Source organism: Carassius auratus, chromosome 16 (genome assembly GCF_003368295.1).
Source record: "Carassius auratus strain Wakin chromosome 16, ASM336829v1, whole genome shotgun sequence".
In the NCBI taxonomy this organism is placed as follows: Eukaryota; Metazoa; Chordata; class Actinopteri; order Cypriniformes; family Cyprinidae; genus Carassius; species Carassius auratus.
In genome coordinates this window covers 16,155,851-16,171,259 of record NC_039258.1, presented here as the reverse complement: position 1 = coordinate 16,171,259, position 15,409 = coordinate 16,155,851, and the positions used below count along the sequence as shown (strand labels likewise).

At 36.0% G+C, this 15,409-nt stretch overlaps 1 protein-coding gene across 3 annotated transcripts in view; it reads right to left on the bottom strand.

Annotated features, from left to right (window-relative positions):
* Window positions 1-15,409, bottom strand: part of nbeal2 (neurobeachin-like 2) — a 63,831-nt gene that overhangs the window by 33,739 nt on the left and 14,683 nt on the right. For 2 of the 3 annotated variants that reach the window (XR_003294001.1, XM_026284386.1), the window contains exons 2-14: window positions 13,692-13,780; window positions 12,344-12,505; window positions 12,065-12,146; window positions 11,430-11,542; window positions 10,607-10,689; window positions 9,002-9,087; window positions 8,566-8,878; window positions 7,960-8,066; window positions 6,484-6,570; window positions 3,828-3,911; window positions 2,930-3,028; window positions 1,184-1,815; window positions 150-282 (exon numbers count right to left, since the gene is read on the bottom strand). Coding sequence is in view for 2 of the 3 variants with exons in the window: in XM_026284386.1 (XP_026140171.1) it covers window positions 150-282; window positions 1,184-1,815; window positions 2,930-3,028; window positions 3,828-3,911; window positions 6,484-6,570; window positions 7,960-8,066; window positions 8,566-8,878; window positions 9,002-9,087; window positions 10,607-10,689; window positions 11,430-11,542; window positions 12,065-12,146; window positions 12,344-12,505; window positions 13,692-13,780 (2,070 nt within the window). In the remaining variant the exon portion in view is untranslated. The remainder of the gene's footprint in view (window positions 1-149; window positions 283-1,183; window positions 1,816-2,929; window positions 3,029-3,827; window positions 3,912-6,483; window positions 6,571-7,959; window positions 8,067-8,565; window positions 8,879-9,001; window positions 9,088-10,606; window positions 10,690-11,429; window positions 11,543-12,064; window positions 12,147-12,343; window positions 12,506-13,691; window positions 13,781-15,409) is intronic. The other variant, XM_026284387.1, reaches the window with a different exon arrangement.

Genomic DNA, 15,409 nt, shown 5'->3' with positions numbered 1-15,409 from the left:
TGACTGACTTTTTGTAAACAGAAAGGGTTTTTTCCCAGCCACTTGCCATTTTAAGCAATGTCTTATATTTATTTTCATACAAGTGTTGTCTTTTCTTGCTTAAATTGTCTATGTGAATGTGTGTGTGAGTTGTGTGTAAGGTCACTAACCCAGGCGCAATCATTGAATGGGTGTTCTGGCAGGGAAACGGCCATGTATTCCTTCTTAGTACATACTGCCACCACCAGAACTTCTTCTGTGGTGAAAAAAGCTTCAAAGCCAGTTCCGCTTGCTGTGAAGAAACTACACACAGGACACAATACAGCTTTTAAAGATATAAGTACGCACAAAACAAATGGGTGTTAAATAATGGCGCAAATACCAGTCATTTGACGAGCGCAAATGTTAGTACATCACATTGCGTGATTGTTTTTAATACTTTCCTCAAATAAATTCTGAGTCTGTTTAATAAGGTCAGGCACAAAAATAACTTTGTCCAAGCTTTTTCGGTGTTAATTCTTCACCGAACATCTTTAGCAAATGCTGACAAAGAACTATTTTAACGGCAAAAGAAAGTTTGCGCTTAGTAAATCTGGCACTAGGTGTACTAGACTTATGCAGGTATACAATATGTATAAGCATTTTGCAACAAGCAGACCTGAAAACCCAAAAATGTTGTCATCATTTACATGCTGTTCCAAACCTGTATGAGTTTTGTTCTTACAATGAACATAAAATAAGATATTTTGAGGAATATTGGCAATTAAACAGTTGATGGTCCCCATTGACTTCCATAGTATTTCTTTCCCAAGACAAAAGGGACCAACATGTTTTTCAAAATATCTTCTTTTGTGATCCAAAAACAAACTTATACAGGCTTGGAATGGCATGAGTGTGAGTAATGATGACAAAATTTTCATTTTGGGGTAAACAATTGTAATTCCTGATTACAGATAAATGGAAATGATCAAATACTGCAGATGCACAATATGTATATTAACACAAACATTTATATAATACATATTAATGATGTTATGCCTCAAATCACCTATCACATTTAAAACTATTGATTTAAAGATAAAATTTAATACAATTAACACTTAAATAGTTTAACCACGATTATAAAAAACAAAATGTTTGCTGAGAATATTACATTGTTTTCTGATGACATTTTTATTCTTACACCCATCTATCAAGAGAATACCTGTAAAGCTGTTTCCTACGTGGTCCTTTAGCCATTCGAACCATATTATCTGGGTTTGTCAGGTGAGATTCTGAGTAGTGGTGCTGGGGAGGAGGAAAGTCTGTGTTGAGGCACAGCCAAGCGTGGAAAGCAAACGCGCTTCCTGGCCAGCGTTGTATAGCTGGCACCATAATACCCGCCATAGGGGGCGTAAGGTCAAAATACTGCAAGGCGCTGCATCCACCCTCTCCGCGAGCGGCCATGGCAGAAAGCACCCTTACCACGTGCCCACAGTATGGGTGAGGGGGTGCACCAGGCTCGGTCCGCAAGAGCTTCAGCAGACTCTTCAGTTCACAGGGCCGTAGAGAAAGAGATCCTAAGTCTTGAAGCAAGCCCAAGAGGGCATCGGCGCACTGCCGGTCGAGCCGCTCCGGGGATTCAGACAGCACCTCCAGCAAAGCGCCTACTAAGCCCGCCTCAACGGCTACAGTGCGGCAGGAAAGAGTTCCTCGACACACGGCCGCCAGCCACTGGGACACCAGCAGCTGCAGAGAACGAGAGCCCAGGTCAGGCAACCACTGCAGCAGCAGGAGCAAAGTCTGTTCGTTACTGATGCCCAACTGCATGGCCTGGGAATGCTCTCCTTCAACAGCCTGAGAGAAACAACAAGGAACCAGGGGGTGGACAAAGCAGAAAATGGTGCTATGAGAATATACATTTTTTAAGCACGGCAATTCTCAATCGTTATCCTAAAAAACTTACTGCAATTGATGAAAAACATACTTGTTGACCACTAATAAGTATGTTTTAGAAGCATGCAAGTGTGTAGTAGGAAATTCAGTGTTATTTCAGTACTATTAATAAAGTATTAAAGTATTTATTAATTAGTTTTTTATTATATTTAACATTTTCATTTTAATCTTAATTAGTTATTTTAGTAATTTGTTATGTATTTTTCTATTTATATAGTTGTAAGTTTTTATTTTCTTTATTATTTTAGCTTTTAGTTATTTTGTTGGACAAATGTTAGTTGGAACTACATTTTCTCTTATATTTTATATTGTTTCATAAAATATTTTATTTTTAGATTTAAAATTTTAAGTAATAGTTAAGTAATAAATCTTGTTGTTTATTTGTCAGTTTTATTATTATTATTAGGGGTGTAATGGTACACAAACATAACGGTTCGGTTCATACCTTGGTTCTGATGTCACTGTTTGTATAGTTTTAGTACAGCAGGGGGAAATACTAAACATCATTTTTATTTTCATTAAACAGTGATTTCAAAAGAAAAAAATTCTTTTTAAATACATTTAATTATAATTACATTTTTCTTAGGGATAAAAATCTACCTCGGCTTATGCTCTAAACCCTTTACACAACTATCAGGTTATAATAAACAACAGAGCCCAAACTTAAACTGAATTATTATTTATTTTTAAATATCATAATAAACTGAACTGAGGCATTTATACAGCGATCTTCACACCACATCAAAGAGCGCCATTTATTTCCATTTAAATTTACGGGGGAAAAAAATTATACTTTCAGTTTTGTTTTTGTTATCTTCAATTTGAGTAATTCTGGTACTTGAACTTTAGTTTAGAAACATCCCTCTCTACGTAAAATGAGCCCACATGAGACTCACATGAAAGTGTGTCATTTTAGTTATTCTTATTTTTACAAAGTACTATTTATTACTTCATGGTAAAAAAAAGAAAGGAAATGTAGGTCACACCGTCTGTGATAGTAGTTACACTCCCTCACCATGTTCATCAGCTCCTGCAGGAGTCTTTTGGTGGGCTGTCCTTGACTTTTTAACACATCAAACAACTGAGAGTAGCCAATCCGCTCCTTGAAGACCTCCTGTAAAGACCACACAAAACCAGTTGCATTACAACTGAACAAGCACATAATACAACCATGCTGCTCCCCAAAATAAACTGAAAAACAAAAAGGCATTATATAAAGCAAAAACCTTTTTGAATGAAATCAGGATATTGTGAAAAACGTCAAATTTAAGACCAATTAGAAAGTCTACTGTGTAAATAGCTTTCACAATGCAAGGCCACCCAGATTATTTTTTTTTAACTGCCAAAAACAGAGAAAACTAAACTGTAAACCTTCACAGTTGTGCCACAGTATAATGTTTACTTTGCAAAGAGGGTGTTTCTGAAGAACGGGGCGGCATAATCTATATTCAACCCACCAGCAAAGACGTTAGCCAATAAAAACAAGGACGTTTACATAAAGAAGTAGCAGTAAAAAAGAGAAGAAAAAAAAAATCAACAATGTGATGAAATCTATATCATGCCATTGCATTTAGGTACTAAGAAACCTAAATACACTAATAATAAGCAATAAACATGATATGGGATTATGATACTTTTGCAACTGCCTGACAAATAATACAAATAACTGCCTGACAAATAAGTAAAATAAAAAAGGAAGCGCCATGTCGTAATGTCGCCATGAGTGACCTGGTTCTGCAGAACCACATCAAATGTGCTGATAAGATTAACCGCACACGCATAAGGGGCACATTTATCATACACAAGCACTTTGACTTATCACGCTGATAAGACGAGAGAAGTCTGCGAGCTGAAACATACATAAGGAACGAGAAGAGAGGAGGTGTAAGACATGAGTCGATGACGTGTCATACCTTGGCAGAGGGCGAGTTGCTCATTATGGCGGTGAGAACTCGAATGGCGTGTACTGTGATGCAGTCAGAGCCCTTTTCCCAGACCTACACTCACATATGCAAAACACACACATCATTTAGTTCATATTCACATTCGGATGTAGCAGATGATTAGTTTACCCAAGAATATGTATTTCCAAGCCCATAGGAGAATTGTTTTGAAGAAACAATAATGCTTTGTGGGACATTTTGGATTTTAATATGAAAATAAACAATGACAAATGCTTTTTTTGTTATCATACCGTTTCAGAAAACTTGGAATATAGTGCATACAGGCTACTTTTATTCTGTAATTATGGTGTTTTAAGACCATTTTAGTGTTTGACACTCTATAGATACTGTTGTGAGAGCTGAAGAGCTTTTTGCTTTCCACAGACAATAACTGCAAAATATGGGTTTGGAATGACATCGAGGTGAGTAAGTCATGACACTACCATTCAACGTTTTGTTGCCAGTAAGGTTTGTAAGAAATCAACACTTTTATTCAGCAGGGGTGCATTTAATTGATCAAAAAAAAAAAAAAAAAAGCAACATAAGCCTTTTCTGACAACAGGGTTCTTAAACTCCAATTTAGCAGATATACATATACATACATATATATATACATACATATATATATATATATATATATATATATATATATATATATATATATATATATATATATATATATATATATATATATATATATATATATATATATATATATATATATAGACACACACACACACACACACACTATATATTAAAATAGAACTGTATTTTTGATAATTGATTTTCAAATAAATGCAGCCTTGATGAGGATAAAACCCTAACCCACCCCCAAACGTTTGATCAGTAGCATAAACATTTTTGAGCAAAATATTCTTTTAAATTGAACAGTTTCAGGAGAAGCATGCAGATATGAATCTCCTTGAAGTGCAAGATTCTGTTCAAAACAAACTGAATACAAATTCATGTTATGAATTAAATTACAGAGATTAAAGCATGCAACAGTAGAGCAGATTTCTCACTTTTAACCTTAAAATATTTACCACCACTCCACCACAAATATCCCACCAAAGACCACCAAATCAAACACACACCAAATGTTACACCCACAGCTACACTAGACATGCGAGAAAATCTAGAAACACTTTGCACACTGCAAGACAACATGCAAGACGACACAGCCTTGCAAGTACATCCAACAAACTACACACACACACACACACACACACAAAACCACAACCAGCAGGATCCTCACCCTCCAACTCTGTGTACTGACACTGCAATAACTTTTAGAAATGTACTTATGTGGTACTATGGTATCAAACAGTAGTTTCATGGTGCTACGTGATCTCAATATTGTTATCATTAACTAAAATCAATAACAAAATATGTTATGTTGTAAAATAAAATATAATTATTAGATGAAAAACGTAAACTATTGAAAATTAGAAATGCCGACTGACTGAACAAAGTCAAAGTGAACGAATAATATCGAAATTATTTAGAAATATAAATAATTATAATAAATATATTAATAAATATACATATAACACATTTAAATATAAATGACTAAATAAGCAAAAACCAATTAAATGACAAAAGCATATAAACAAAACTCAAAATGACAAATGTACATATAAATATAAAATCTAATTCAAAATATTAATAAAAACTATAATAATAGTATATAACATACTACAACAACACTGAGAATAAATGGTTTTAGGTAGTTGATATTGAATACTTTTGGAAATATTAAGGTTTTACTCCAACTAAAACTTTTCTAAAAAGCATTTTGATAATTATTTAAAAATGTTATGCATTTTGCTTTTATAAAATCATGTAATACTTGTAGGTTTAATAATAATTATGATATTAATAATAGGTTACACTTTATTTGAAGGTGTCGTTGTTACAATGTAAATATACATTTAAGTACGTACTAATATTAATTAACAATGACATAGTTAGGATTAGTATTTAGCTTAGTGTTACTTTCATGTAATTATGCATGTCATTTATTGTTATTATAATAGTTTTTTACGATAATAATAATATAAAAAATACAAAAACATTTGACATTTTTTAGAATGAAAATCAATTTATGCATGCATAAATGAATTTGAAAATAAACACATTATTTTTGACATTTATATATGCATGCAAACACATTTTAAATAAATAAATTGGTGTAAAAAAAATAAAATAAAAGCGTACAAATTTATTCTATATCCTTTTACATGACATTGTAGCAGTCTGACGCCAGTCATATTTTCCTAAAATATTGATGATATCTATCAACTAAATTAGAATACAATAGTACCATCATGTCATATCCAACTACCATGGATTTACTAATGTTTTAATTTAATAAGGTTTCATGTTTTCATTGCATTTAAGTCATCTGTGTCACACTAACTGGCACACGCACCGACAACATGCAGATGTTTTGCTACTGTATATTCACCTAGACAACATTGCACGCTGTTCATGCTGAATCTAATGTTGCTCAGTCAGCAGTTGTGCATCTGTGTATTCGCCTGCGTGTCTGTGTTTGTGTCAGTCAAGTGAAGGATGGGTTTCCTGCTGACGAACGCCACACGGATCAGCGGTGAAGGGAAAGTACCTGCTCCACTTCAGCCTCTGTGAGCAAACGTGTAGTGAGGTCACATTGGCCCTCACACTCCACCTTAAACCTGTTACTCTGATAAAGCTGCAGGACAGACACACATTCACACACACAGCGTCACAAACGCATGAACACAAGTGAGTCAGAGATAAAACAAGCAAGCAGAAATTGAACTTACTGACAGACCGAGCAAAAAGTAATGAAAAGGTAATAGACGAAAAAGAGAAGCTATGTGAAATCCTCATTACACAACATAATGGCTAGTTACAACACACTCGAAAACCACCCAGCTTACCCAGATCCACTGTGATCACATACAAACATATGACGCAGAACCTAGATTTCATCACAGGACAGAAACACAGGCTGTGCTACAAATAATTACTGTTCGTCACTTTGATGCACTGGGCTGTAAATCGTCTCTCATGGTTCATTTTTATCTATCAGTAAATATATTGGCCTTAATGGGTCAATGACAAATAAAAGTGTCTCATCTAAAATAGATATTCACAGGTTCTTAGAAATGCAACATTTGTATTAATGTTGGATTTATGTGGATTCAAAACATGTTTTATATCATCTTTAAAGAAAGATTCAATTGAACTCGTCAAGTAGTTAATTATTATTAATTTAAATGACTACTTTTAATACAATTATAATTCAACATCATACATTTTAGTGAGAAGCAAAACATGATATTTAATACCTGAAATGAACTATCCTTGTCCTGTCAAAGGTCAAACTAACATATTTCTATCTGCAGGATACCTCTTTATGATATCATTTCCTGTTTTGTTTTTTATTTTATACATGGCAGACAAATGATTTTCGTTGCCAAATTACTTTTGATGTTAGTTACTTTTGATGTTTTTTAACAATTTAAGCATTTCCTTTTTGTTCAATCCACCAAATGCATGTGAAAGAACTGCTTTATATGCTGATTGAAATAAATCTGAAATAAAATATAAATATTAGCTAAATAATAAAAAGAAAATTTGAAATGTTGTTTTGGTATTTGAAATATGTTAAGGTGAAGTACTAAAATGCATGACTGATATAAATATAAATGTAGATACATAAAAAAAAAAAAAAAAATGACAGTTGGGACTACCCTGACAGCTTTTATATTTAATTTTTTCTTCTTATTCGGCTGATGAAATGCATTTAAACGAAATGCTCCAAATCACTACAGACATCCTTCAGTGGGAATGTTTCCTGAGTAGGGAAAAATCAATAGATCTTATATCACTGTAAAATATCTTTTAAATTTGATGAATGACAAAGACATTTTAGTTTAAAGCAACCTCCGGTTCGAACCCTGGCAAATCTGTGCATGAGATAACTCTGTCAGAACAAACATCAGCAGACCGCCACATTTCCACTTTCTGCCATGAGACTCATCAATCCTCAGGGTTGGAAATGTGAAGCGCTGCTGCAGATATCTCAGAGGGTTTAAGAAGGTAGCATTCTGACCTTGCTGTTCTGGATGAGGCGGAGGATGTGCTCGAAACAGTTGCTATTGAGAAAGATAGCCTGCAACGCCGGCCGGTCTGAACACTGCAGGATCTCTGGGATAGCATCTGCAAGGCAAAAACACAAGAACATTCAGTCTTTTTGACTTGTGCCCTCTGGAGAGATAGAACCGTGCCAGTTTGAAGCACTTTAATGAACAGTGCTGGGACAGCTGCATTACTCATGGAGAAGAAATGAAAAGCAATTAAATAGCTGTTTACAAACAAAATTGTAGAGGGATCATGAAAGCCACGAAACACAAAAACAGACTTTGGGAACCCAATAAACACAAAAAGACAGTGCAAATACAACGCAAATCCTCAACAAACCAAACAAGCAGCATCCTAACAGTCGTGGAACCTCAGTACTCTCCTTTGTGTTCCAGAGAAACAAGTAATACCAGTTTGGGAAAACACAGAAGAAGATTTTTGTAGAATGTATATAGAGAGTCTTTTAGGCAAAGTCAATGGGGTGCAAAGATGAGACATTTTTGAAAATATCTTCAATTGAGTTCCACAGAAGGAAATCATTTTTAAAAAACAAATGTGATGGCAAATATTCTCTTACTCAGCATATGTTCGAGAAGGGTAACGAGGTTATCGTCCCAGGCCTGCATATCTCCCTGCTGGCTGTCTGGTGGTCGGTTCCAGTTGAGCAGCTGGAAGTAACTATCCAGTACTGTCCGGATCTCCACCTGCCTCTCGTTTGGGCTGCTGGAGTGCAGAAGGTGGATCATTGCAGTCAGGCACCGCAGGGTCATTTTGAGCAGCCAAGGATCCTTGGTCTCTTGTGGGGGTGAGGCAGGAGTGAGGCACCAGGAACGCAGCACAGACATGAGGTCCTTCACAGCCTGGGGGGTGATGGAGAGAAGGCCGTTCCTCTAAAAACAACAACAACAACAACAGCACATTACACACTGATATATTAAGGTATGTGGTTGCAAAATCAGAGATCCCTCTGAAATCCCTCATGCGTTAATACATGACCAGAGAGTCTCATTTACCTTGCATCCACTGATTACAGCTCCCTGTAGATGCACCAGTCTTACCACGAGCGGGTCTGGGATTAGGTCGCTCTCTTGTAGGTAGTCTGTGGGTGTAGCCAGTCATTTAGTCACAAGAATATTAAAGCAGGGCATTGTTTGTGCAATTGTTATTACTGTAACATTTTAAGGCACAAAAAAAGTATTTTTATTGGAGAGAAAGTTCATTAAAAAATTAAGACCGCGTCATCATTAACTCACGTTCACAGCTTTCCCAAAATGCCCATTTAATCATTTTCTAGAACACTGAAGACAACATTCTGAATTTTTTCATACAAATAAAGTCGGTGTGGTCCAGTTTTGTTTGACAGAATTAAATAATAAACCATATATCATACAAAAACACTTCAAATGAGGCTTCAAAGGACCAAAAATAAACTTAAAACACGAAGACTTGCCAGAATTAACCAATTTAGGACTTAAAAGGCTTTTGTTGTTCTGTTAACTGAAACTACAAGAAAGAAATAATAAACCCGAAACGAAAAACAAAACAAAGCTAAACAAACAAACGAACAAACAAAAGACCCTAAAGAAACGAAACAAAACAAAACAAAACTAAACAAATCGATCAAAAAAAAAAAAAAATGAAACAAAACACAGAATATGGACCAGGAGTGTTTATGAGTTTTAAATTGCACCACTGTGAGGACCCTTAGATTTCATTTTGGGGGTGATTTGCCATATCCCTCAAATAAACACAAAATTCTGTTGCAAAACCCTGAAGTGTGTGTGTGTTCATATGGCCACCCTACCTTTGAATTTAGGACATGTAGATGAGAAAATCAAACAAACCTCATACAAACAAGTTAACCATTACGTCATAAACACGATGTGGAGAAACCTTTTGGTAAAAAAACAACTTTTTAGCACAATAATCTAGTTTATTCCCTGTCTTCCTGTTCTGTCTACCCCATTGTATGTATGTTGTGTATGTATGGACAGGTTGATGGCTAATTTCGCTGGTACTTGTGACTAGTGACAATAAAGGGAGAACTACATATAGATGTGGAAGTTGCTCCATAGAGCTTATAATCACTTGAACAAAGCTTGCATCATTATCAGGATTATGTTATTTGATTTAGTCATTGCCTGCAGGCTGCAACAGTTCCTGCTTCTCAGATTTGTTAAGTTGTGTGCTTATAAAGAGTTACAAATCCCATTCCTCACTCTTTACTGCCTCAACCGTCCTATAGATCACATTATCTCAATAATCTATTAATAAAATGCAGATCTCTCCCAATATATCCATATATGGAAGGTTGCTTCTACAGAATGTCCAGACAGAGCTTGACACAAACCAACAGAAGTCATAATCATCTATCACTTAAAAAAGGACAACTCCACTGATTCAAGATGATTTACATAAAGCACATTTAAAGGCAAATAACATGACAAAACAGAGCCCTTAATCACTATGGATTAATACTGTAGGGATGAAATCGGCACTTCTTTACAAACAAGATTATCTCCTGGGAGGCTGGGGGTGCGATATCTCCCAGGATGTGAAGATGGGAGTAAATGGAGAAAATTAAAGATTGTGTCAGAAGGCAGGAATGGGTGACATACCGTGGAAGAGCAAAGGAAGCTCCTCTGGCAGAACAAGAGGTGAGAATTTATACTTGCTTCTCTCCAGCATACTGACCTCCTCCCTGAAAAACACACAAATCAAAGCTCTTTTTGGTAATATCTACTTAGTTCCTATTTACTAATAAAGCAATAAGCTACAGGACACCACAGTAAATCTTCTTAATCTATAATCAAGAATACATCTTGAATTTTCATGTTTTAAGCATAAATCGAACGACAGCAAGCTGGGTAGATTACTTGCAAATCGTAAGCTGTTACTGGATCCAAATTACATGAAAGAAATTGGAATTAGTATTATAATACATAACATTTTAGGTAATATAATCTGACAACTTTTTGATTACTTTTGACTTATATATATATATATATATATATATGGATGTATCATGGTACAAGTTGATTAATCGACTCTTCTTTTTTTTTTTACCCACTTGCAACTTGTTTCTTGTTAGAAGCATAAATAAAAAAATAATACAAATTTAATAAATAGTTCATTAGTCTATTTATAGGCTGTTTACAGGGGCCAAGAAAGGGGGACTGTTGCATAATACACCTCAGTTCATAACCTGCACGTTAGTGGATGGGCAGAACAGTGCTCCTCAAAGACTTGCACACATACTGTGGAAAGTTTGCGCTGTTTGTAGTTCAGACAGCGGAGCACAAGAAGGCTTGGGAGCTGAGAGGTGAGGACTGTCTTATTAACTGTTAGAGTGGAGCTGAAACAGAGCTAGCTGCTCTTAATGGCTCCTACGCATTCTTGTTGTGGTTTAACACCCTGCCCAACTAATAGACACACACTCACCCTGCCTGCCGTCTCCTCCACGTCTGATAAGGGTCAAAGAGGTTTTCGCACAGCAACAGGCCATGTTGTACCACCGACTGTAAAGTGCTCTGATCATCTGGCTTCTTCTTCAGCTTTAACAGGCATACATAAACACACTCAAATGAATCTTACACAATACACAGACCTATCTGTTTCTGGCTTGTTAACGCACAAACATTCCTTTGAATAAAGCAGAGGTCTTCCACCCAAAGCTTTCTGACTCAACCTGTTCTTTTAGTTCAGAAACCTACAATAACACTACAAGCACATGCATAGTAATAACAATAGCTGCACAGTAATATAAAAGCATCAAGTGAATCAAAGTTTCATTGGCATGTTTGGAATAAACAAACATTAAAAAATTTGAAGTAGCTTTAAAAACAAAAAAACAGAGTAAAACTAGAAAAGAAATCATGAATATAACAGTGGCTTCCTGATATTGATAGAATAATGGAAAGGTGACAAAAAAAAAAGATGACAAAAGGGGATCTGGATTATGAAATGACGCAAACCTAGACTCAAACTTGCATTTCCCACATAAGCACCATGGCTCAGTATATCAGCAGGGGTGCAGACTGCTATGAAACTGTTTCACAGACTTATCGACTTCTTACCTGAGTCAAACAGAAGTTTAGGAGCTTGATTGTCTCAAAAACAAACCCTGGGGTCTTTTCAGAGTCTATATTCTCCATATTCCTACAAGCAGAGATTCACGAAATGGTATTATTGTACACTCAGGGAAGATCCACATCAGCTATGCAATTTGGCATAAACTGCTGGCTTGCATTATCCCTGCTGTTTGAAGATAGAAGCTTATCAACAGGGGTTTGAGTCACTGGGGCAACATCGCAAAGAGAATGATGGTGCTCACTCTGTGCTCAGTGGGCACTGACCTGCAGATGATGATGAAGAACTTGATGAGGAGCAGTGGGTGTGGAGTAGTGCTGCTCTGATCCTGCCCTGACATGTGGAGGGCACTGTGCCACAGCTGAGTGCTGAGGAACACCAACACCTCCTTGGGGAGGAGGGGGACATCGGCGCTCCATTCCTCCAGCCTGCAGGCAAAAAGAAGGATGTTTTGTTTGCTTTTTGTTTGTTTTGGTTTCATTTTGCTTTCTTTGTTTGTTTGTTTTGTTTACATTTTTACTTGTTTTTCATTTTGCTTTTTTTGTTTGTTTTGTTTAAATTTTTTGTTTTGCTTTTTTGTTTGTTTTGCTTTCATTTTTGCTTGTGTTTTGTTTTTCTTTTTGTTTGTTTTGTTTTAGTTTTGCTTGTTCTTAGTTTTTTTTTTTTTTTAGTTTTTGCTTGTTTTTTTGTTTGTTTTACTTTTGTAGGTTTTGCTTTTTGTTTTGTTTAAATTACCTTTGTTTTCATAAGGCACTAATAAAAAAAAAATCAAAGCACTATTTTCAGTCACTGAACATATGTCTTGGACTTACACCCTGGCAATTTACACACAGAGCACAGATTAATGTTACGTCTGCTCAGTTTGCTTTAAATTGTGCACGTCTTAGGATTTGCATCAAATTTTGCAGTTTTGGTGTTACTTAAAATCTTTTTCAGACAGCCTCAAGTTATTTTTATATACCGTATTTTCTGGACTATAAGCCGCACTTTTTTTCATAGTTTGGCTGGTCCTGCGACTTATAGTCAGGTGCGATTTATTTATTAAAATTAATTTGACATGAACCGAGAGAAATGAACCAAGAGAAAACATTACCGTCTACAGCCCCGAGAGGGCGCTCTATGCTGCTCAGTGCTCCTGTAGTCTACCAATGAGCAGCAAAGAGCGCCCTCTCGCGGCTGTAGACAGTAATGTTTTCTCTTGGTTCTAAATAAATGCGACTTATAGTCCAGTGCGACTTATATATGTTTTTTTCCTCATCATGACGTAGTTTTGGACTGATGCGACTTATACTCAGGTGCGACTTATAGTCCAAAAAATACGGTAACTGATCTTTTTCTAAATTTTAAAAAGGCAACCCTAGCTGAACCACAACATTGGGCTGGAATTGATCCTTCATCTCCAACATAATCTTTAGATCACAGATCTGGTGTGCACTGAATTAGCCAATATCAAGACTCACTATACCAGATCTGCAGGATGAGATAAAACTCAAACTCACCAACGAGCAATTAAATGAGCAATTAAACAAATATAGGCGTTAAAATACCATCATAGTTAGAGTTCCATCTACTGTGCCTGTGATATTTTTATAGGTCAGCATATAAACGACTCACCGACGAGGCTCCGTCGACTGCACATCAATGACCTTCTCAAAAGATGCCACGAATGCCTCCAACCATTGCTGCAGGTAAATGACATCTTTCTGAAAGACAGAGAGAGATCAAAGGAAAAAGTAAGAGGCTGTAAAACATGTTTGACAGGACAACCCCAAGGTCAGAGAGGTCTAGTTACAAACAAACTCACACATAAGATAATCCAAACTGCTGATCTTTGTGTGTCTATGGTTTACTCCTTTTAGATCTAAATTAAAAAGTTCTAAAGTTCTACTTTTAAAACACATCCATTGTGCCCAGTCCGGTTGTTTTTGAACACATAATTTGTGAAAAACGCATCTCATCGGGGTCAAATGAACTTGAAGCCAGATTATTCTGAACTTCCTTAATACCAGTTAATTAACTATCCCAGTCAACAGTCTCTCAGGCAAACTTGGAAATGATTTAATTTTGCACATGCATAGAAAACTTTTACACCATGAGCATGACTGGGTGATATCTTCAAAATCAGAGCATGCACACCCTTGTGTTAACACAACAGGAAACTAAAGGGTATGCAAACTTGTGCAGTGTAACAGTGGATACTGTGAATTCATAATGCAATAAAAGCAGTGACAATGGCTTTGTCTATGAGACAAAAAACAAGTTGCACTTGCACAATCCATAATGTCTTGCATTAAACTGTTTGTGCAATACCAATATGCACCTTATAGGCATATATGAGGTACATAATGTGCTGCCCCAGTAACAACCCGTTGTACACCTAATGTAAAAAACAATTCTGACAGTGTACATCATAATGTTTGCCATATGCCAACAATTATCAGTAGCTGTATTAGTTTCTTTGATAAACAGATCTTAAAATCGCCACTATTGCAATCTAATCTACAAGAAATTCCAATTATCGCTCTTCAAATCATATTGTTGATAGAAGTCCCTTTTTCTGAGCTGTGAAGCATGAAATTCTGTCATCTTTCCACTTTTTCGAAAATGTACTGGAGAAAAGAAAGCTTGTAATGGATGCACACCTGGATCTAATGCCAGCAAATGTGCATAAACCATCAGTCAACCATCATGATCTCATGAATCCATTAATAACTGAAACAGAAGGCCTAGTTAAACAGATCACATGGGTAATTTAATAAGATAAAGTCTCAGTAGAAGGTTCATATAGCAATGCATATAGTCACAGAAGAAAGAAAACTGAAACTGATCAAATGTAGACCTTGAATGCAATGTAAGCAGAATGCAGTAGAATCGTAACTCTTGACTTTTATTTTTTTGGTCATCATCATCGATCAATAAAAGGAAATACTGATTTAATTAATCTTTGATGGAGAGATCACAATAACATTTACTGTAAAGTTCTGTCAAAAATGAGTCACATGTGTTCCAACACGAATAAACCCTTGCATGTCATTGGAAAGCGGCTGGTGGAAAACATTTCAAAGAGCGAGGAGCTATGCTTAGCTTAAATGATGCGACTTGATCCACCTACTCATATAGGGGAAGTTGGACTGTCAGCAGCTTCATAAATACACTCTCTGATATGTACACACTCTGATAGCAAAATACAGAGGGCTTCTGGCATACCAAAACAATGAGCACTGCAGCTGAAAGCAACTGTAAAATAACAATAAACCTGCTTAAGGTGGAAAGAATCAAACTTTACCAATTGTTGTTCATTTAGGGGCCAGTCCATGTCTCATGGCAGGTGA